This window comes from Lissotriton helveticus, chromosome 12 (genome assembly GCF_964261635.1).
Source record: "Lissotriton helveticus chromosome 12, aLisHel1.1, whole genome shotgun sequence".
NCBI lineage: Eukaryota > Metazoa > Chordata > Amphibia > Caudata > Salamandridae > Lissotriton > Lissotriton helveticus.
The window spans coordinates 360,594,291-360,617,095 of NC_136073.1; the positions used below are offsets into that span (position 1 = coordinate 360,594,291).

General features: G+C 46.5%; 1 protein-coding gene across 3 annotated transcripts in view; it reads right to left on the bottom strand.

Moving 5' to 3' along the window:
• The window catches only part of MYLK3 (myosin light chain kinase 3), a 557,372-nt gene that overhangs the window by 284,734 nt on the left and 249,833 nt on the right, over positions 1-22,805 (bottom strand). For all 3 annotated transcript variants that reach the window (XM_078668257.1, XM_078668255.1, XM_078668254.1), the window contains exon 4: positions 7,314-7,888. In XM_078668257.1, the coding sequence (XP_078524383.1) occupies positions 7,314-7,888 (575 nt within the window). The remainder of the gene's footprint in view (positions 1-7,313; positions 7,889-22,805) is intronic.

The window sequence follows — 22,805 nt, forward strand, 5'->3', positions numbered from 1 at the left end:
GAAATGGATCCAAAAAAAGAGGAAACACTTTTCTTGCAAAAGTCTTTTTTTAAACATTTTTCTACTCCAAAATGCACTCTTAGGAGGAGAGAAAAAAGGTTTTAAAATACGAACAATAAATACCTGACTAAATAAAACAAGACAGAGAAGTCGCAAAGTGGTCAGAAAACTTTTATTCACACTCAAACTCATTAGCACCACCTTAGAGAGTTTGCCAGTGAAGCATTACTTTTCTTTTCATGTCCTTAGCTTTTCAAGCAATAACACTCATTGATTTCTGAATAATGAGTGTAAAAGCTGTAAGTTGTATTCCCTCTGAGTGTTTGCTTTTTTTTCTCGAGTACATATTTTTTTTAGGCAGCATATTACTCTTGTCTAGTGCATAATTTGAATTGAATTGTTTCCAGGTGTTTATAGCGGAGCACAATTGGGTTGTGGCTGAAGGCAGTGCGGGTTTTTCTCAGTAGTGCAGTATGGTGTTGCGTGGGGGAGAGGATGTGGCACTTTGCTGATGACAGAAACTGTAAGGCTCTGGGACAAATGGCTTGTGATAGCACTTTTAAGCGTATTTTGGACATTCTGCGAATGGCAACATTTTCAAATGAATGTATTGTGTTGACCAATAACAACCGAGTGGATTGTCAATTTAAATAAATGTGGAAAAATACTAGCTGCAGCATCGACTTTTGCTTGTGGCAAAAATAAATATGGATAAATACAGATAAAATGGCCAAAAAATAAATATGGATAAAAACAGATGGAAATGGCAATAAAATAAATACCATAAAACTGGGAGCCCTAGTTATAATCCCGGGTAGTCTGCACTCACATAAATTATGTGTGACTAATGTATGAAAAGAAGGAAGAGGATTATGAGATCAAACCGGACATCCTGACTATTGCAAATCACCTACCGCTGCAGGGGTGGTCGGGGCATACGGGCTATTACACTACTTGGGTAAGAACTGTCACTGATCACTGGGTCTTGAATATTACTCCCTAAAGTCACCTAAAGTGACTCCCTAGCCTTTATCCATAAGTAGTTCTTGAAATGTAAATTAGTTAAATTAATAAACTAATCCTCGTTGCACTACCTCATATAGAAATTACAAAGATGAACTCTAAGACCTAGTTTCTTAACAAAACACCACATGCAAATCTCTAACCCTAACCTTCTGAGACTGGATTAGTCAGATCACTTCTGCATTCCTTTCACAATCCTGATCTTTACTTTACCCATGCTAAATCATCAGAGATGAACAGTAACATATAGCAACGTCAAACACATTGACCCTGTTTTTAGGTCTTGGCTAGCGTAGCTGCGCACATGCGCAGTCTCGCTGGCGAGATTTAATGGCTCTGAGTAGCGAGGGTAAACCCCGCCCCTCTTCTCCATTGGCTGGCCTCCTAAATGGCGGCCAGCCATTGGAGAAGAGGTCTCAGTTACGTCATTCTCTCCATCTAAGGCCTGTCCTTTTCGGATTGGGGGGCATGTTTTTTAGGTTTGTTATACCCTCTTCTCCATTGGCTGGAATGGTAAACAACAAGTCAAAAACTCGCCCGTTGTTTACATTCCAGCCAATGGAGAAGAGGGGAGAAAGAAAAACACGCCCCCCAGTCTGAAAAGGACGGGGCTTAGACACAAATGGCGAGCGCTGTTTCCATAACGTGCACCCTCCTGCTTTCCGGGAAGCCCAGCTTCCTCCTCCCCCTGCGGGACGCTGCTGTTGCCCAGCTTAGCTGGGTGTACCATCTCTTCCTGGTCGTATTTGCTGTGGCTGGCCCGAAGCTCAAGACAAGAGGACCGAACCTAGCGGAGAGAGCAGCAACCTAAATCTGCGCATGAGCTCCAGGCTGCCGGGGAAAGTGTGGGAGAAGCTGGGACAAGCGGGCTGCGGTGCATGCATCGCCTTCTTCTAGCGCCTGGAGCCGAAGCCGGGTCTGTGTAGAGCACTCCCTTTCAGTGTGTCCGAGGTGCTCCCTGGTACCCCGCCTACCTCGAGCCCCCTCCCGGTGCCCGGGCTGCGCTCCCCTCTCTCAGGTGCCCTCTCATCCTCCCGGGACCATGGCGCTCCGGGACCGCGCCCTCTATGACTTCAAGTCGGAAAACCCGGGCGAGATCTCGCTGCGGGAGACGGAGCTGCTGACCCTGTGGAGCGCGCAGGACATCGAGGGCTGGCTGTAGGGAGTCAACAGCCACGGTGACCGTGGCCTCTTCCCGGCCTCCTACGTGGAGGTGTTGCGCGCGGCCGAGCCCGCCCCTGCCAGCTTCTCTCCGGAGCCGGTGCAGTCCTCGTTCCGGGCCCCGCAGGACTCGGCGCTCCCGGGGCCACTGGCGCTGATGCAGCAGCAGCTCTCGCAGCCCTACCCGCCCGGGCCCCAGCACGGAGCCCCCTACCAGACCAGCCAGGGCAGCGACGACGACTGGGACGATGAGTGGGACGACAGCTGCTCCACCGTGACCGACGACGCCAGCACCCCCGGCTACCCGGAGTACGAGGGCGGCGCTCCAGCCCGCTACCGCCACTCCACCTGTTCGGATGCGCCCTCCCGCTCCTCCTACCCCCCGCAGGCGGGCAGCGCCAAGGGCTCGGCACGGTCAGCTTCAACCGCTTCTCCATCTTCGTCAAGTCCGGGGGCGAAGCCTTCGTGCTAGGCGAGGTGGCAGGCTTCGTGAAGGATGGGGACAAGCTGCGTGTGGTCCTGGGGCCCCACGACCCCGAGTGTCAGAAGAACCCCTATCCCTTGTCCTGCTCCATTGACGACCCCACCAAGCAGACCAAGTTCAAGGGCATGAAGAGCTACATCTCCTACAAGCTGGTGCCAACCCACACTGCACGCCAGGTGCACAGGTGCTACAAGCACTTCGACTGGCTCTACACCCGCCTGGACGAGTCCGTGCCTCCCTCTCTCCCTGTTGCTCTGGAGCACCGCGATCCCTTCCTGGGCTCAAGCTCCACCCTGTGCCGCCGCAGGAGAGTGCCCCTTGTGTTCGCAGGGCTCAGGCCGATCTGAGCGGCTCCTGGAGCGGCCTTCTCCTACCTCTGTTACCAGCCTGCCGGGACTTCGGTAATTGAGGCGGTGTGATTGTCCCCTTTAGAGTGGCTGCCATGGCTCCTTCCCATCAGTAAGGCTTGGCTGCTGTCTGGCTCCACCACACCATCACAGTCTGACCCTCGCACCCACCTCACCCCTGGGCTCAGACTTCTCAACCCTGGGCTCAGACTCCTCAACCCTTAGCTTCTCACCCTCCACAGATTGGGGGATGAGGTATGGGGGTCTCGGTTTGACCCACCTCACCTCTGGGATCCCCACCGTCCAAGATATGGGGAGGAGGCATGGTAGTCTCACCCCTTCCGCCACCTCACCTCTGGGCTCTGCACCGCTGATAGATTGCGTCAACTGGCATGACAGGTTGACCCCTGCACCATCTTACATCTGGGCGCTGCACCGTCCCTGGATAAGGTATGGCACTCTGACCCCTTCCCCACCTCACCACTAGGCTCTGCACCGCCCACGAATTTGGGAATCAGGCATGGCGGTCTGACCCCATCCCCCATCACACCTCCGGGCTCTACACTGTTGACAAAGGAGAAGGGTACATAGTGCAAAGTTATAATGGGCTAGAACACATGCCAGATGAACTGAAAGAAAGAAACACACACCAGGGCCCCAGGAAGAGCTTTGTTTTTTTGTCGTGTTTCCAAGTAAAAAAGAGCACTTGTAATTAGGAGCTAATTCATGTAAACAAAACTTCATGAGGCCATAAATCACATTGTTATGTTTTACACCCTCTCCCTCTGCCAAACAGCACCACTGCAGGGCCTTTCCGAAAGAGGGTGGAGGTGATAAATGAAATGTAAAAAAAGACATTTCTTCCAAAATGATAGACATCAAACAGGCGAACGCGCACAAAGACACAAGCATGCTCACTAACTCATTTAAAAAAAACAGCTCAGCTGTAACATATGTAATGCAGACACTTTATAATAACAAATACTTTGAGTGTGCTGTGTGTGTATCTGTGGCTCTGTGTGTGTGTCTGTGGCTCTGTGTGTGTGTCTGTGGCTCTGTGTGTGTGTCTGTGGCTCTGTGCCTGTGGCTCTGTGTCTGTGGCTCTGTGTGTGTGGCTCTGTGTGTGTGGCTCTGCGTGTGTGGCTGTGTGTGTTTGTGGCTCTGTGTCTGTGGCTCTGTGTGTGTGGCTCTGTGTGTGTGGCTGTGTGTGTGTGTGTGTGTGGCTCTGTGTGTGTGTGTGTGGCTCTGTGTGTGGGTGTCTCTGTGTGTGTGTGTGTCTGTGTGTGTGTGTGGCTCTGTGTGTGTGTGTGTGTGGCTGTGTGTGTGTGTGTGGCTCTGTGTGTGTGTGGCTCTGTGTGTGTGTGGCTGTGTGTGTGTGTGTTTGGCTCTGTGTGTGTGTGTGTGTGTGTGTGGCTCTGTGTGTGTGTGTGTGTGGGTGCAAATGCAATCGGTCTCGCATTTGCGAGAGATTAAGCTATTGGCATTGTAAATGACAATGCCATTTATTTATCTGTTTTCAAAACCAACACTTAAATAAAAATGTTGTCATTTACAATGCCAATAGCTCAAACTTTTGCAAAGGCGAGACCGTTGCATTGTAAATGCTTGTTTAATTACAGAAGCTTGAGGTGTTGCTGTTCTCTTATTCCGTTATTTGTGGTGCTAGTGCCATGCAGCACCTCAAGCTTGGGAAATACAAAATAATGCATAGGCAAAGGTGGCACAGTAAGAGGCAGGTTGCACAAAGACATAGAATGCAAGGCCTGTGTGCATTTATGCATGACTGTGCTTCCATGTGTTAGTACATTAAATCCAAATCTATTGGTTTTGCCAATGTTCTTCAACAGAAAGGCATAGGAATCATCAGATATTAGAACTTTTAAAGACCCGGACAGGTATGTCATAGTCTGAAACATTGGTACTGAATGACAGCTGAGGGTGTTCATTCTATAAAACAAGAGGAAATAAATAAAAAGGTACACTGTACAATGTTTCAAGGGATCCTCTTGGGTTGTTGCCGTTAGTCGTTTTTTGGGTTTGGTGCACCAGAGTACAGCATGAAGGTCTTGTGTTTCTGATTGGCATGAAAAATCGATGATGTAATGATTCATCTTTATTATGGGTGACACTGGGTTCCAGCAAAGCAGACATTGTTCTTGTTTCAGGGAGGCTTAATTATCCAGCAAAATATGGTTACTTTATGCTTGAGGAGTAAAAGTGTGTCTAGTAGGAAAGAGTTTTTTGCCTAGAAGCACATGGAGGAAGAGAGATTTGTGTGACAGGATCAGAAACATGAGAGGAGAATCACTCAGAGCTTGTTTGGCAGGACACGAGGTATGAAGGGCTTGACATTTTTGTGGGGGCATAATGCTGTGTAGCTGAGTATGTTATTGTGTGGTGTATGATGGCAGCAGATAATTTTGGCTGAATGAGGAAGCACTTCGATTAGTAGCCATCATTTTTTAGGTAATTGAAACATTCTCCTCAAGCATTTGTATGGGTGTTGGGCGAAAAGATCATGTAATTTAAATAGGGAGTGTGGGGGAGTAATGTATTTTCTGATCTAAAAGCAAGTGCCATAGTAGTCCGTGTTAGGTGAGTGCAGGGTTAGAGTTTTTGTCAAATTAGGGAGTAAGCTTTGACAATTTTTGGTGATGGGATAGTTGGTAAATAGGACTTTTTTTAGCTCATCTTTTCACTCACCTACTGGCCTCAGGGAAGATGAGAGGCTACAATGTTCCCATGACTTGCACAAGTGTTGACGACCCCCCCCCCTCTCTCTCCAGTGACTCTCATGAGTGTGGTAGGAATTCTTTATCTTTGGGTTTCTTGTTCCTACTACTGCCGGTAATAGGGGAGGATGTATGAGAGGATTTATTCTGAAAAACCTAGTTGGAGAATTTGTTGTAGTGCAATTGTCCATGCTAAAGAGAATGGTTGTGCTTTCAAAGATTCGCAGAGGGCATGACTAATGTCATGACTAAAGGATTTGTGGGAGGCCATGAACTGGGATGGGCAAAGTCTTTATGAAGAGGGTGCACACGAAGGAGGCCTGTGTCACTCTATAACTTTCTTTTTTTTTTTTCCAGCGTATCTGATATAGCGATGGTATGAACATTTGGGAATGCGTACAGTGTGGCCACTCGAACTCTTTATGAATGGTGAATGTAACTACACAACAAGAGAGACAAGAAGAAGTACTGGGAACCGGACGTGCAAAATGATTTTACAGTTGCAAATCTTGTGATTCGCAAAATCTAGGAATTGTGCCTGCAAAATGTTGTTTTGCTATGTACTAAATCCGTTTTGTTAATCAGAAAAGCATTCCTTACTGGCAAAATGGGTTAAGTGCCCCATTATGACTCACAATGAGGAGGTGTGAAAGAAGCGTTTCCTTCTAATTGCAGTTCCTAAAGATATGTACCTCCCTTGATGTGTTGCCAAACAGGAAACATGTTTTAAACACCACTGGTTCCTTTTAAAAACGTTCTCATCCATTTGGGAATGCAAACTAACGGATGAGGGATACTGTCCCTTGCAGGCCGCCATCCCTGTGTTTACAGGCAATCACAGGGGGTCGCAAATAGCAAACTTTCTGTGACCCACTGTGACTGGCGATTTTGTGACGCAACACATTGGTACATATATTGCATCATAAAATCAGAGATAGGTCGCTGAACAGGTTTGTGCGAAGTTTGCAACCACATTTTGTGACCTGTCTCTTAATAGATCAGGTCCTATGCATTTTATACTCCACGCATGACAAGCCATACCTATTTCCTTTTTACACTATACTATTAGCCTCCCTTTTACGAAAGGCCAGGTCAAAAATTGCTCAAAATAGTTGTTTTTTCTCTGAAAAAATAAAACCTGCTTCTTAGCATATGGATCTGAGAATAAAAGCACTCTTCTCAGGTCAGCAGGCGTTTACACACACACCTGGGGAAGATGGAGTCCCATCAGAAGTCAGTTTAACACGGTATAATTCCACTCATATCCGATTATTATCCTGCGCCTAAAAAAGTCAGCTGTAAATTCACATATGCTTAACTGTGCACTGTGAGTGGCTCTCCACCTCTGTTCACTGTGACCAGAGGGAATTATCTGCAGGGTCTGATTTTGAAGCCTAACACGATTCTTCAAAGTTCTGCTCCCGCTGGTCATGATCTTACTCAATCGTTTTCACTGGAGTTAGAAGCTTGGTGAAAAATTCTGCCCTCCTGTATCCTATAAACATCAACATTCCTATCTTGTTTCAAGTCAAGTGAGCATATAGTGATATCAACAAAATGACCCACCTACAACGATGCTATCCTGGGCTCCAGGGACACTGTTTGTATCGTCTTGCCTTTCGCTGTCCGTTGGCTGATTTTGGCATCGAACTGGATCAATTTCTTGTGTACCTTTATGTGATACAACTAGGTCACACGTTTTCCCTTCCATAGAACTGTCTGGTTCTTTGTTAGGCCTGGGCACATCTGTACAGCTTTGAAACTGACCTTCTGCACCTTTCCCTTGCTCCTTTTCTGTAGTCTCTGGTCGTTTGGTACATTTTGGGATTGACTGTTCTTTCGACTTCACCTCTGAAGACTTATGAAAACGCAGATGAAGTTTCCCTTCTTTGGGTCCATGTGTAACCTGTTTGCTGTCTGGCTTCACTATATTTCCCACTTCAACAGGGTCCGTTCTACCGTCCTGATGGCATGACGAATGTATGAATTTTCCTGGCAAATGTCTGCTTCCTTCTGCCTCAGTCAATGCCAGAGAGGACGATTTCCCTTTCAAACTTTTTGGTGCCAGATCACAAGAGGTTTTTTCCCTAGTCACTGATATGGTCTCCTGTGTAGCAACCTGTTGCGAAGGCACAGAGTCACTGCAAAACAAATATCTTGTGTTAGGAAGATGTGAAAATGATTTACAGGTGCAAGTGGGCTAGCGCAATGACAAATGGCGGGAAATTTGCATCACTTTCCTCTTGACTTAACTTGTTGTCATAAGTATACTTATCAGGACGCTGTTAGCAAAATACATTAATACTGCACACACCACTCCTGTGATCTCAAGTTTAGAGAACCAGGATCTCTACAGCTAAACGAAGAGTCATTAAAAAAAATGTAACATCACTAGACAAAATAACTATATGAATGAATGGCTTCTTTGACTGTTACTATATTATTTCATTAAGTCATGGTGAAATTATCTGTATTATGGTACTGTTTCTAATTATTGTTAAATTTACTTATTATTAACTTTCCTTGTTTCGTCAAGATCTCTGACCATGCGGTTGAACTATGATTGTGCTATATAAATTATCCAATAAATAAAAACATAAATAAATAACTATAAAGAGGTCTAATGAAGTTTCCCATTTTCTGCCTGCTTTAGAAATAACTTGGCATAATCACCTTCCTCACATAGATTTACTCTGTACTTGTGTTTCATTGTGGCGGTCCCTGGCTGTTTTAGGTCGGACCTACAGACAACTTTACTTGTCTCCCAGACTCATTCAAAACAATACAAACAATGCTGCATAGCACATAAAGGGGCTTTGGGTCACTACATTCAGCCATTGCTTGCTTGACATGTCATTCAAGGTCTGGCTCTGCCTCTGTTAGCATATGTAGAAAGGGGCGATGGGTCCCCACCATTCAGCCATTAGATTTGTAGCCAATGTCATTCATATTTTAGACTATGCCAGCCATCAGACGCCGCATTATAGAAAAGACACATTTTCATTTGTTGTGCCAGGCGCACCTTTTAAATGGGTGCTCCTAGTGCAAACAATGAAAATACGCCCTATTATGATGAATGCACTTCCCCCAGGGCACCTGTGAACACTGGAGCGGCTGCCTTGAAGCCGCTCCGTGTTTTCGAAGTGCAGGCGGGAACCCTTCTGCACTTTCAAAGGAGATTACAGATCCACTTGTAGGCAGGTGAAGCCAGTGACCACACCCTCCTGCAAGGGGGTGCCTGAGAAGTCCATAGGACCCCCTTTCCTCCCTCCAGAGGGCTGCTCTTAGGAGGCACACTCACAGTGTGCCACCTTCTAGGTAGCGCACTGTGAATGCGCCCCGAGAGCTTCTTTCACTTTGAACCCATGACTGTAATACGGAGCGGTGCAGAGACAAAGGAATTCTCTCATTTGCAGGAGGCAAGCCCCCAAGCAAATGTAGGGACACCCCCTGAAGATAGCGCTTCCGCTTTATATGCACCAGCACTATTGGTATTACTAAAGGGGCCACACAAGCGTCTGCGGCCCCTTCTGTAATACCATAGTGCCCTAGAGGCACACAAAGCGGGCTCAAACGCCCATTGTGCCCCCAGGGCACTTTATGTAATATGGCCCCTGTTGTTCAGGCTGTCAAGCCGTATGAGTGGCAGTATTTTCCTTATTTGTACCGGTCTTTGCAAAGAAGAGGGAAGTAAAGGAGTCCTCTACCGCCAGTAACACAGCAACTGCACACCAGTCCTCTTACAAGCTGGGAAGTGTTGTTTGCTTCTCTGGAAAGAGCTGAGATGCCACTGCATACAGAAAGTGCCTGCAGAGAAGCAGGGTTGGTGTTGGAACAGCATCTGGATCACACTCCAGGGCCAAGTGCCAACTAACTTGTGCTTCCATTAGTGCATGGTAATCAAGAAGTGAACTGCTCCCCCTTTACTGAAGATCGAAATAATAATGGAATATCCTCCATGATATTAAATGGGTGCCATGTCTTCTAGAAACTACTCAATTTCTTTTTGACATGTTATTTATTCAATTAAACAAATATGTTGTAGTTATCCACAACAATTGCTCAGACCTCAAAATTACGAGAGACTTCAACAGATGCAACTAGGGATGGGCATTCTCATCTATAACTTTGCACAAGAACATGCAAACCTCTGCTGGAAAGTTCTGATGCTTGCTGATCAGTGTTGTAAGAGCTTACCTATGCAGATTAATGCTGCTATAAGGTGGTGGTTCATCTGTCCCTGTGTTCTGCCTGCCTGTAAAGCGGTAGTTACTAACAGAACACACCACCAAGCCGGAGAATACTTCCTGAGCCGAGCTCAGTAAGATTGATCTGAGCAGCTCCTCCCCTGCCATGAGTAGCTATCCCGAGAGAGTGCAGACCCTATAGCGCCTTGCTGCAAATAAAGTCTAAGACCGGGCGGTGAACACCACTCCGCTGGCAGAGTTTGAGGACTTTTCAACACTCCTCGGAGCACGCAGAGTTCTGAAAAAACTCAGCTTTGCATTGCGGAGAAGTTAATTTCCTTGCTTGTGCTCCCCAACATCAAGTTGGCGAGTGCGAGCGAGGAAAATCCACCTCCCAGCGAGATTTTTGCTCGCTCGCGCTTCCCAACGCCAAGCTGGTGATCGCGAGCAAGAAAACTCTACTCAATGTGGGCAGTCATATTTCTCAATGCGGGCAGTCGCAGGGGGTTGTGACCGCTCGTGTTGAGAGGCATTCTGTTTGCGATGAGAAAGTTGCCTCTCTAGTAGAAAATCTACTTGAGCAGCAGAAAACAGGAAGTGCCCTCTTGAGCTGCGCATGATGCCATTCGCATCGATTTTCCAGCATAGAACAAACACCCGGCGCTGAAAATCAACGCGAAGAACAATTGTTACTTACCTGTAAACAGGTGGTTCTCCAGTATTGGTGTCTTTCATAGATTCACATGCTTGAATATTCCCCGTCGTCGAAGTGGGAGTCCCACGGTACATAAAGATAGCAATAATGCTAATATATATATATATGTAATAACATAATACATAATAAACTAGAGATAATACACACTGAAAAACCTGTACAATGGTTCCTCAATAGGAATGCATTATCAGAGAAAAAACTCATTTGTAACATATCAGTGTCATTATGTTAGTCCAAACTGCAGCCAATCAGGCTCAAGCACCCTCTAGAACCTTCTCCTCAGAAGGTCAAGCCCTCAGATTTTCGTAGCACTAGTAATAATAGCGCATGAGGAGAAGAGAGCCTCTGAGGGGAGGATGGGTGGGTCGCATGTGAATCTATGAAAGACACCAATACTGGAGAACCACCTGTTTACAGGTAAGTAACAATTGTTCTTCTCCAGTATTAGGGGTGTCTTTCATAGATTCACATGCTTGAATAGAATAGATAGCAGTAACCTCCTTAGATCTGGGATTGCTAAACACATTCTCCAACTTGAAGACCAGAACATACAGCTTAAAAGCATATAGCAATCACAGAAAGAAATGGAGGAGGGAATAGAGGCTCACCTTATTTAAAAAGATGACGAAGCACTGCTTGCCCCACTGCGGTATCCGCTTCATTGATGGCCTCCAAACAGTAATGTCTGGTAAAGGTGTGCCTGCTGGACCATGTCGCTGCCCGGCAAATCTGGTGTAGAGGCACCCCAGCAAACAAGGCGTTGGATGACGCCATCGCTCTCGTCGAATGTGCCTTCACTGAACACTGTAAAGGCTTGCCAGCCTGCTGGTGACAAAAGGATATGGCTGCCGAGAGCCATATTGCAACTGTTTGTTTTGTCACTGAATGTCCCTTCCGCAGCCGTCCATATGCTACAAACAGCTGATCGGATTTACGGAAAGGGGTAGTCCTTGAAATGTAAAATGTTAGGCAACGTTTGATGTCTAGAGAATGTAAACGTTGTTCAGCCGGACATTTTGGATCTGGGAAAAAAGTCTTTAAGAAGACAGGTTCGTTCAAATGGAAATCAGTAGGTACTTTCGGCAAAAAAGAAGGATTGGTACGAAGTGACACTCCATCGGGCTTAAATTGCAAGTACGGAGGCTTAATCGTGAAAGCGTGCAGATCACTAACACGACGAGAAGAAGTCAAGGCCAGAAGTAATGCAACCTTCCAGGTAAGATACTTGATGTCTGTTCTATGAATTGGTTCAAAAGGAGGCTTCATAAGCTGTGACAATACCACGTTGAGGTGCCATGCCGGAGGAGGGCACCTAACAGGAGGAAACTTCCTGAAGAGACCTTTGAAGAACTGACGGATTATTCTGGATGAACAGAGAGACGTTGAACCATCGTGTCGAAAGCGCGAAATAGCCGCTAGAAAAACCCTCAAGGTGGCATGAGAGAGACCAGACTGAGCAAGGCTCAGAAAGAAAGGCAAAAGCTGCTCCGGAGTGGAATTGATAGGATGGACATTGGATGCAGCGCACCAATGACAAAAACGCTTCCATTTTAGCTTATACGTTTTGATTGTTGATGGAGCTCTAGCAGACGTAAGAATGTCTCTGCATTCTTGGGGCATATCTAAATTTGCAAATTCGACGAATTCAGGTTCCATCCCGATAATTGAAGTGTGGCTGGGTCTGGATGACAAATTTGACCTTCGTCCATCGTTAGGAGGTCTGGACGTGGATGCAGATGAATGGGTTTGCACTGGGATAACAGAAGCAGTTCTAAAAAACCATGCTTGTCTGGGCCAACGAGGGGCGATCAGTATTAAGTGGCAGGGCTGCCTGCGCATCTTCCACAATGTCCTCGGCACCAACGGGATTGGTGGAAATGCATAAGCAAACAGGCCGCTCCAATCCATGAGAAGGGCATTTCCGCTGGACTCTGGGTGGGGATGCCAGCTTGCGAAGGATCGGCACTTCCGATTGACTGGGGTTGCAAAAAGGTCTATCATGGGATGACCCCAACGGCGGAACACCAGGTCCAGAGTCGGCTGATGTATCTCCCACTCGTGAGTGGATGACGTGGACCTGCTCAGAGAATCCGCAAGGATGTTGGATACCCCCGGCAGATGGACCGCCGTCAAAGAAATTTGATGACGAAGAGCCCAATCCCAAATCCTTTGAGCCAGTCGAGACAGTGGCTGAGATCTTGTGCCGCCCTGTTTGTTCATGTAGTGCATGCTGGTGGTGTTGTCTGTCTGAACCAGCACCGACTCCTCTTGCACTACGGGCAAAAATGATCTGAGCGCTAGGAAGATCGCCATCAACTCCAGCCTGTTGATATGCCAGGTTCGCTGTGTCGCCGTCCATTTGCCTTTGATTGAAAGGTCCAGGAGATGAGCGCCCCAACCCTCCATGGGCGTATCTGTGGTCAACATCAGATCCGGAGACTGGGCCAGAAACGAAGTTCCTTCGTCCAGATTGTATGGTTCTTGCCACCAAAGCAAACTGGTCTTCATGCGGGACGTTACTCTCACTAGGTCGTAGAAAGACCCCGACACCTGGCGCCATTGTAGGTCCAATTCCTCCTGTATAGGACGAGTGCGTAACCTGCAATTCGGGATCAGTGCGATACAGGACGATGCCATCCCCAGAAACGACTTTAACGTCCGCACAGAAACTGACTGCTTTGACCGGATGAGGGAGACCAGACGTTCTAGGGAGATGAAGGCTTTTGACAGGTCCGTGTCTAGAATTGCTCCCAGGAAGTTTCTTCTTTGCAACGGTGCAAAGTGTGACTTCTCCGCGTTGATGGTTAACCCCAGTGACTCGAACGTCTGTTGACAGAGACATGTGTCGTGAGCCAGCTGTTGAGGGGATTGGGATTTTAGAAGACAATCGTCCAGATAAGGAAAGATCTGAACTCCCTGAAGACGCAGATGAGCCATGACCGGGGACAAAATTTTTGTGAAGACACGAGGTGCTGACCGTAGGCCAAAAGGTAGCACCTTGACCTGATAGTGCATGTGCCCCACTTTGAACCTGTCAAGTCGCCCAGAAGCGCCCTTTAAAGACTGTTCCTGCTCGAAAGACTACATGTCCCAGAATCCTACGCGCTGTGGGAGGAGTATAAAAGGGGGACTCGGACGATGCTGTGCGTCGGATATTCTGGTTCCGGACCCGGTGTGGTGCGTGTTTAGTCGTTGGAATCCTGTTGCGCTATTCCTGTGCCTTTTCCTCTGCTCTCTTCAGTCCGCTTCATTGTTCTATGAGGAAGGAGGCATTCTTGTACCGGCGCGCTTGGGTATGGACGAGTTACTGTTTTGACCTTGAGTATCGGTTTTCTACACGCACTATTGGCGGCGTGTGGATGAAGACCGGGCGTTTGTTCTTTGCTACTTACCATACGGCGTCCCCGTTGGCTGAGCCTTCTTGCACCGGCTCGTGCGGGGAACGCCAGTCCTTTGTTTCCGCATACCGGCGTCCCTGTTGGCTGAGCCTTCTTGCACCGGCTCGTGCAGGGAACGGCAGTCCTTTGTTTCCGCATTCCGGCGTCCCTGTTGGCAGAGCCTTCTTGCACTGGCTCGTGCAGGGAACGCCATTCGTTTGTTTCCTCATTACCGGCGTCCCTGTTGGCTGAGCCTTCTTGCACCGGCTCGTGCAGGGTACGCCACGTTCTTCTTCCCTGTTGGGCGAGACCTGAGGTTCGGAGATCAGGTACTGTAATTACCATTATAGGGTGACGTAACCCAATCTATTTTCTTTTGTTTTCGTATCTTTGCACATTAGACACTTGGGTCCTTGCGGTGGATTTAATTGGAAAACGTTCTCAGCCACCATCAGTGTATGCCTGGTATGTACTCAGTGATAGATCGTAATTTAGTAACCTGAAAGGTCTTCACTGCATTAAGGAATCGTATGCTTGTGTATTACAGGTGGAGTTACTATACGTTTATATCTGTATCTCGGACCTGATAGTAGGGGCCCAGAGAAGTATCTTCAAGGCCTGATTTTTCTTATTTACAGGTATAGGGGACAGGGGTTCCTATAGGAACTGTTTGTGTGTTCACATATTCCAGAAAACGATACAATCATTACTATCTCTCTTGTCGTCACAGTTCTCCCTCCCTGCTGTTCCCTTCCTTTCCTTCCTGCTTATTTATTTTCTTCTGCCCTCGCTTGATCCTTCCTGGACCCAGGCTATAACAGCTTTCTGGGTTCGGTTAGATCAGGAGGTGGCCTTTCTCACATCAACCTGCTGATTCCGAGGACTTGGAGGATAACAGAACCTCAGAAACTGGCGATGCCAATGGAGTATTGGCACATGAAAATAGGCGTCTTGCAGGTCTATCGTTGTTAGGAAATCTCCGCTGCAGAGAAGTCGCAAGACTTCCGATAGCATTAGCATGCGGAAAGATTGTTGTTTTAGAAAGAAATGGAGAGCTCTCAAATCCACAATGGGTCGCCACTCTCCCGTCTTCTTGATAATGAGGAAAAACCGTGAGTAGAAACCTTTCCCTCGCTGAGATACAGGAACCACTTCGACTGCACCCTTTTCTATCAGAAGACGAACCTGATGTTGTAATTCCTCGAGATGGGGAGGTGGCGGGCCTGATGGTGGAGAATTTGGAGGAAACTCTGTGAACTCCAAGGCATGACCCCTGTGGACAATGTCTAATACCCATTGGTCCGATGTTATCATAGACCACTGGGAATAAAACCGCGAGATTCTCCCTCCAACTCTCTGCGGAACCTGAAAGTTATTGACGTTTGTTGTTGGAGCCCCTATAATTAGGTTTTCCTCTATAGGGCTTTGACTGCTGCTGACGATTTGACTGCTGGTTGGAGTAACGCTGGTTTCCTTGATTGTACTGGCGGTACTGAGACTGTCCTCCTCGAAAAGTGCTTGAAGACGAGCCTCGTCCACGCGCACCACGAAAAGGCTGCTTTTTGAATTGCAAGGATCCAAGTGACTTTGCCGTATCGGTGTCTTTCTTTATTGATTCTAGGGCCTCATGGATGTGAGAGCCAAAGAGAGACTCACCGTCATACGGCATGTCGAGTATCTTCGACTGGACCTCCTGTCGAAATGATGTGGATTTAAGCCAACCCTGACGTCGGAGAGCCGCAGCACTGGCAAGGATACGAAAAGCAGTACCCGCCACTTCCACCGCACAATCGATCATCTCTTCTGATGCCCTCCTGCCATCCTGAAGGATCTGTTGCGCCTCCGCTCTGGATGCCTCCGGTATCAGCGAGACTAACGCAGAAATATCTGACCACATTTGTCGGTCGAAACGACCTAAAATGGCCAATGCATTTGCGGCACGGACTGATGTAGACGCCATGGATGAAAAAAATTTCTCAATCGCATCCAAACGTCGACCTTCTCTATCAGGTGGAGTAGTGATAGGAGTTGCAGGGTTACGTGAGCGTTGCTGCGCTGCCTGGGACACCACTGAATCCGGCTTAGGATGCGAGAGCAAGCAAGCGGGGGAACCAGTTGGGGCCCTATATTTCTTCTCCAGCCGAGGGAGTTGAGCAGGTAAGGAGTTGGGAGCGTGCATGATCTTTAAACCCTCCTTCCACACAAATTCGATAATAGGTATGGTGTGGACCTGTTTATAAGGTTGGTTTTTGAAATCATAGAGAAAGCAGTCTTCCTGTCGCTGCGCTCTCGGTAATTTAAACCGGTCTGCCGCCTTATCCATCAATATATGGAAACTAGCGATGTCAACCGGAGGTGAATCACCGGTGTCGGCCGGCTGAGGAGAGGGCGTCTGCATTCGATAGTCATCGAATTCCGCCATATTCAGATCTTGTTCATCATCGGAATCCTGGGGAACTTCTCCTTCCACTCTGTCCGTCTCTGCCTCATCCTCCGCATCTTGTTGATAATTAGTGGGGATAGCTTGATGGGGCCGTTCTGAATGAGCAGTCTGCTCTGAAGATTGCTGCTGATGTTGAGTAGGCTCTGTTGTTTCAGATGTGGCATGGCATGGTGTACCCTGAGGTGTTGGGGGAAATCTTCTATTGTAATCATCCAGCATATGCTGGAGGTTGGAAAATAGAGATACTGGAAATGTTGCCATAGGAACCTGTACATATTGTTCCTCTTGCTGGTCACCGTCCTCCTCCTCATCGTCTCCAGAACTTGTGTCCTGACACTTAATAATCAAGTCCGATGGACTATGGGCATCACCAAGGACATCGTCGTCCGCAATGGATTCCGTCTCATGGTCAGTAGCCATCATTGGTGAGGGTGGCTGGAGAGTAGGAGTAGGCAATTGGAGAGTAGACTCCTTGCAAATGTCCATAGAAGGCTCCGTAAGGACTGGAGAATTTGAAGTGTTCAAAGGCACTAGGGGCATAGTGGCGAAAGATCTGGATTCTGCCTGCTGTGTTCCAGAATTTAACGGCAAAACCGCCGTCGACGTAGCCGGTGCCGTCGACGAGTTAATCGACTTAGGTATTTTCCCTGGAGCGATCGTCGACGATGATGATGTAGACACAGCTGGCAGAGACGGTGTCTTTTTAAATGTAGTCGTCGACGACGAGTGTTTCGCCACAGCCGTCGACGGTGCCTTCGTCGACGGGATCTTCGTCGACGAATCCTTGGATGTTATCTTCTTCGTCGACGAAGCCTTCGTCGACGGGATAAGACTCGTCGACGAGCTGGTCAATGGAGCTTTAGATGTCGACGGGACCTTCGTCGACGTGAGACTCGTCGTCGGGACCTTCAGCGTCGACGATGATTTCTTTGTCAACGGCAGCTTCTTCGCCGACGAGGTAATAGGGATCGTCGACGAGACTGTGGAGAGTGAAGCTCTCGTCGACGTGCAAGACGTCACTGTAATCGTCGACGAAGCCACCACAGCCAATTTCGTCGTTGGAATGGTCGTCGACGAGCCCGTCGACGACCGCGGTGTCAGAATTGTAACAACACTTATAGAGGCTGGAAATGACGCCTGAGAGCCAGGTCTCGTGGGCGTAGACACAGAAGCCACAGGAGCAGTAGGTTTTAATTGGGCTACTGTTAAAGCCATCTTTTTCTTCTTCAGAAAAGGAGAAGGTAACTCCTGAACACTGCCACGCTTGGAAGCAACAGTTGAAAAAACCTGACTGGAAACTCTCTGCGTCTGATAAAACTTCCTCCTTGTCCCAAAGGCGCTTCAACCACAGAAGAAGACGACCTTCCCTGTCTCTGAGAGTTTTTGCTGAAAGAGTTCTACAGAACTTGCAGTCAGCCACCTTGTGTTCAGGATACAAACAGTAAATACACTTTTGGTGGGGGTCCTTCTCAAACAAATGCAGTTTCCCACAGGAAGAGCAAGGTCTAAACAAAGACTTCTTACTTGACATCTTTGAGAAAACAACTGAAGTAGTAGAAGTTAGAAGAAAACTGAGCAGAGCTCAGGGAGACTCCCTTCACACGACGTGCGGTAGAAAATCTGAGGGCTTGAGCTTCTGAGGAGAAGGTTCTAGAGGGTGCTTGAGCCTGATTGGCTGCAATTTGGACTAACATAATGACACTGATATGTTACAAATGAGTTTTTTCTCTGATAATGCATTCCTATGGAGGAACCATTGTACAGGTTTTTCAGTGTGTATTATCTCTAGTTTATTATGTATTATGTTACTACATATATATATATTAGCATTATTGCTATCTTTATGTACCGTGGGACTCCCACTTCGACGACGGGGAATATTCAAGCATGTGAATCTATGAAAGACACCCCTAATACTGGAGAACTGTCATTAGCAAGCGCACTCCCCCGCTTGCGGAACTCTGCGTAGCGCAGCGGAGGTTTTCGGTCACTTTGCGGTGTTCAGTGTAGCGGAACTCTGTGAACTTCTCACTGGCTTACTAAGGTTGCAACCTACTCTTGAACAGATTCATCCCATACATACTAACTCAACAGACTCAGGAGGGAGATACCCGATGTTAAGCCAATATGGGCTTTATTTTAGATGCAATGACTGAAGCTGGGACTTCCCAAAAATACATGTCACCAATTTTGTATTTTATTCTCAAATTCTATCTGTTTCCTGTTTGCAAATGCTGGTGTGTACAATCCAGAGGGGAAGCTGTTTCCCTGGGTTGAGCCTCTACAGATATAGAAGCCTACCTTGTGCTGGAAGGGACTCCCTGTCTTGTGATGAATCCTCAGACCTTAGCACTGTTCGTTTATCGTATTTACCTTTGAGCAATATTTGGACCATGACTGTTTTTTCCGACTGCGGTTATGCAATTGTTCTTTATTTCAGGGTTCTCTCCTGCTGAAGTGACCCGGGCTGTAGTCTCTGACATCCATAATGTCTTTGCCAATCACTACATTCTCACATCTCTGGCCGGTCTATGCCCCAGACTTCTGTCTCTTTTGAATTGGGGGCCCAGTTGGCTGCACCATCACAAACAATCACTACATGGCCGTTCCATCACATATTCATCTGCCACTTCAGGGACTTCAAGCCCTTCAATGTTGCTAAAAGGCTTACTATACCATCTCTTTCTTTGAGAGACCAAACTGCCCACCTAAGACTTCTACATTAGGGTGCACAGCGAGGTGGGTTGATTTCATTGGGCCCAGTGTGGTACTCTGCATGCGGTGGTTGTTAAATACCTACGAGCTCTAGTCTCTCTTTCCATAAGCACATGGAATAAAAAGTGTTTGTATTTGAAAGTTCTTGCTGTTTATAAAATGTATAGGTATAGTGCTAAGGTATTATTTATTGGTAGCAGCCCTTCAGTGCTTAATTTGAGCCGATGGCTTGAGGTGCTCGGCACCAGCACTTATTTGTCAACACCGGCGCTTGTCACAGTCTGCCACAAGGTGGCGCTTTCTAATTTAGTGAGCACAACAACCGTCAATTATTAATTCAACATACATTCAAAATTACAATTACCTGCTGCAAAAGCCATTCTTATAGGTTTCGGGTCCTGGAATAGTTGGTTAGTAGTTGTATTTTTACTATCATTGGTAGCAGTGCCAGAAGCAACATGAGGTGCAAGCTGCAGTGGCCTCCTGTAGAAAACCTGGCACTTATGTTTTTTTTATTTCTTTTTACAAATTTAGCACTGCACCCCTTCCATTTATTTGTAGGTACCATCCTAGACTCGGTTTCTCTCTCTTGCTCCTCTCTTTCTGTGCCTAGCTAGAGCCCTTCACTTCCTGTCTTCACAGCTAACTCATCCACATTGTGCAAAGATTTTCAGCACTCCAGGCACAACAGCAACTTTTTAGCTGCCACAGTTATGAGACACTGCTAAAAGGGCATCTTTCAGGCATTATTTTGCATTTCTTTCTATATTTAATGTATTTAAAAAGTACAGACCATGCCAGAGACCAATAGAGCATTGTTTAAAAATAGACTGCAATGCAAAATGATCATTAAAAAAAGACTCCTGCACAATATTTAGTAAGTCGAGTACAGGGTCAAATAGATTTCCAACGCTTGAACAAGGTCTACGAAAAGCATAACTGGCCATGTGTAATTTCCTGACCAATGAGACCGCGGCATGCACAAGAGACTTTCTACAAATTAAACGTCCCCTGCCCGTCCCCACGAGCGGGAGGTTTTCTGAAAGTCTGAGGTTTCTGCATAGTAAATGCTTCTATGCAAAGCAGATTCAAATATTCGCGAGCCTCAGGTGGGAACCAATTAAATCATCTAAGAGTCAGCCACACTTCTGAATGCACGTTAGCTTTGAGCGGGAGAAGGGTACATGTCGCAGCCCAAATAAAGAGCACGCGGACTTCTCCATTACACAGCAAGGACTGAGCCACAGCCCAGAACACCTGTGCAGAAATTAAAGGTTTTGTATGCAGGAAGGGAGGAAATACAAATGAAAGAGGACAGTCTGTGTTTTCTTGACTGCGTGTGCTCGTCCTGAAAGTTTAGAATCAAGAAGAAATTGAAGACATTTGGCAGAATAGATGATTACAGCCGTGATAGCATTTGATGGCACCTTGAAGTTGCCCTCTGAGGACTCTGCCCCCCCGCCCTCCCTTACTGAAGTACCGGCCCTCGCTGTCGATGTACAAGAAGCCTATCAAGCAGTGCTTCAAATGGAAAACTAGAAAAGCAGGTACTCAGTGCAAGAGTACCTGCTTGTTTCTGAGAAGTGCCGGTACTATCCAATTAAAAGTATTACATTACTCTTCAGAAGTGCCACTACTCCCCCTCTCAAAATTAAAAAGTGCTGATACGCCGTACCAGACAGTACCGATTCATTTAAAGCACTGCTATCAAGGCTAATCGTGGGGATGCTTTTAACTAACAAAAGGAAAACCATAAATCAAGCATATCCCCATCCTCCCCCACAAGATGCTAAAAAAACGTTGAATCAATGTGGCCTCACAACTTCCCTCTTCAAAGTATGATTTCAATGCTAACCCCCACTGACCCCGCCCGCCATGTTTTTATTTGGCGATGGAGCTTAAGGTGACTCGCTCATCAGGACTTCTTGTTTACTTTCTTACAATGCTTCAAATGTCTTGCCTGGTACCAGCACGTTGTTTACTGCCTCGTGGGATTTGAATATTATGCTGTTTTTCATAGACGTTTGACATATTGTATTTTGTTATTTATAAAGCAGTCCATTACACTGAAAAGGTCAAATAGTATTGCTATATTCTAGTGCACACCAAGTTAGGACAGTCTCAGAATTTTAATTGTAAAAGTAAAAAAAAGGTGCCACAGTATTGATCAGGAGGTCACTTACACCTACACTGCCCACTGCCACTGTCAGCGCTGCCAACCACACTAACAACACAACTACCAGCCATCACACTCCTATAGTTGTTGCAATTCTGCCTATTCCACAGAACCCTACTTAGACATAATCCAGACACCATTGGACAGGAAACTATATATGCAGTACAGGTTTGCATGCTTCCCCTTAATGTTTACAGCTGTTCATGGCGCAATTTCCCAGTGACTTCATGGTTCTGCCCTGCTTCATCCAAAACACCAGTGCACGTCTTAATTCCCTACCCCGCTTATTCTCGCCCTAGAGCAACGTGGCTTACACCTTTATGTAAACAGCTGGGGACGCGCGACCATGCTGAAGCTTTGCGCATACTTCGAGCTGATCTTAGACAAGTGATAGCCTGTGCAGTCGCAAAGTTCTTGGGCCTTATGTGGGGGATAAGGAGGAAGCTGTTGCATACAGGATGAGATTGATAACTATGCACTTTATCTGTTTGAAATCCATCAGCTGTATAGTATTTTATGATGAACATAATCAGGTTTGAGTTTGTAGTATTCCAAATGTCTTTTGGCAACACAGCAGACCCCGTCAGAAGACTGTGCACCTCAGAGGATTTTGTTGCTTTGGTTGTATCTGTTAGAGGGCTGTCCAGCATGCGAACAACAAATCAAGCTTTTATCTTCGGGCTTGATGCTTAGGATATGATTTTATTATGTTATTCTATTTTAACTTTTTATGTATGGAATTAATTGTACATTGTATTTGCACGATTTCACTTGGTATTTTATGCTCTATTTCAATCCCATCCAACCTGTAGAGTATGAGTAAACTTGCACATAACATAACATGTGTATTTGTAAAGTGCACGTTCACCCCTAACGGGGTATCTTGGCTCTGAATAACAGATGTTTGTTGTTACCCAACTCAATGGTACTCATTTTATCGACCTCAGATGGATGAAAGGCTAATGGACCAGCCGGGATTTGAACCTGTGACCATGAGGTCGAACACTGGCCCCTGCAGTGGATGCATTAGTTCACTGAGCCACCAGACCTGAGCTTTATGCTTTTCGTTGATTTATTTTTATTATTTAGTTTTTTTTAATTTTGTGTTTATTATTGTTTGCATTTTTGCGTTTTAGAAAATGTTTATTTTGCACACAGACTAGTATCAGAAGGGCCATATGAGTGTTTACTATCATGATATAGGTATAGCTATGAGGATGATAAATCCGAGATTCCGAACTGTGCAGCTTAAATAATAATGTTTTGTGTCTCATATTCATGTTTTGCAATGTACACTGTGGTGCTCGAGAGAGCAGAAAATAAATCTCACGGAGGCACAAAAAGACCACGCTAGTTCATATATCACTTACATGCCAGGATTTCCAACACTGAATTTAAGGAGAGGGAATTATGTATTGACGCATCATATATCATTCCACTGATGA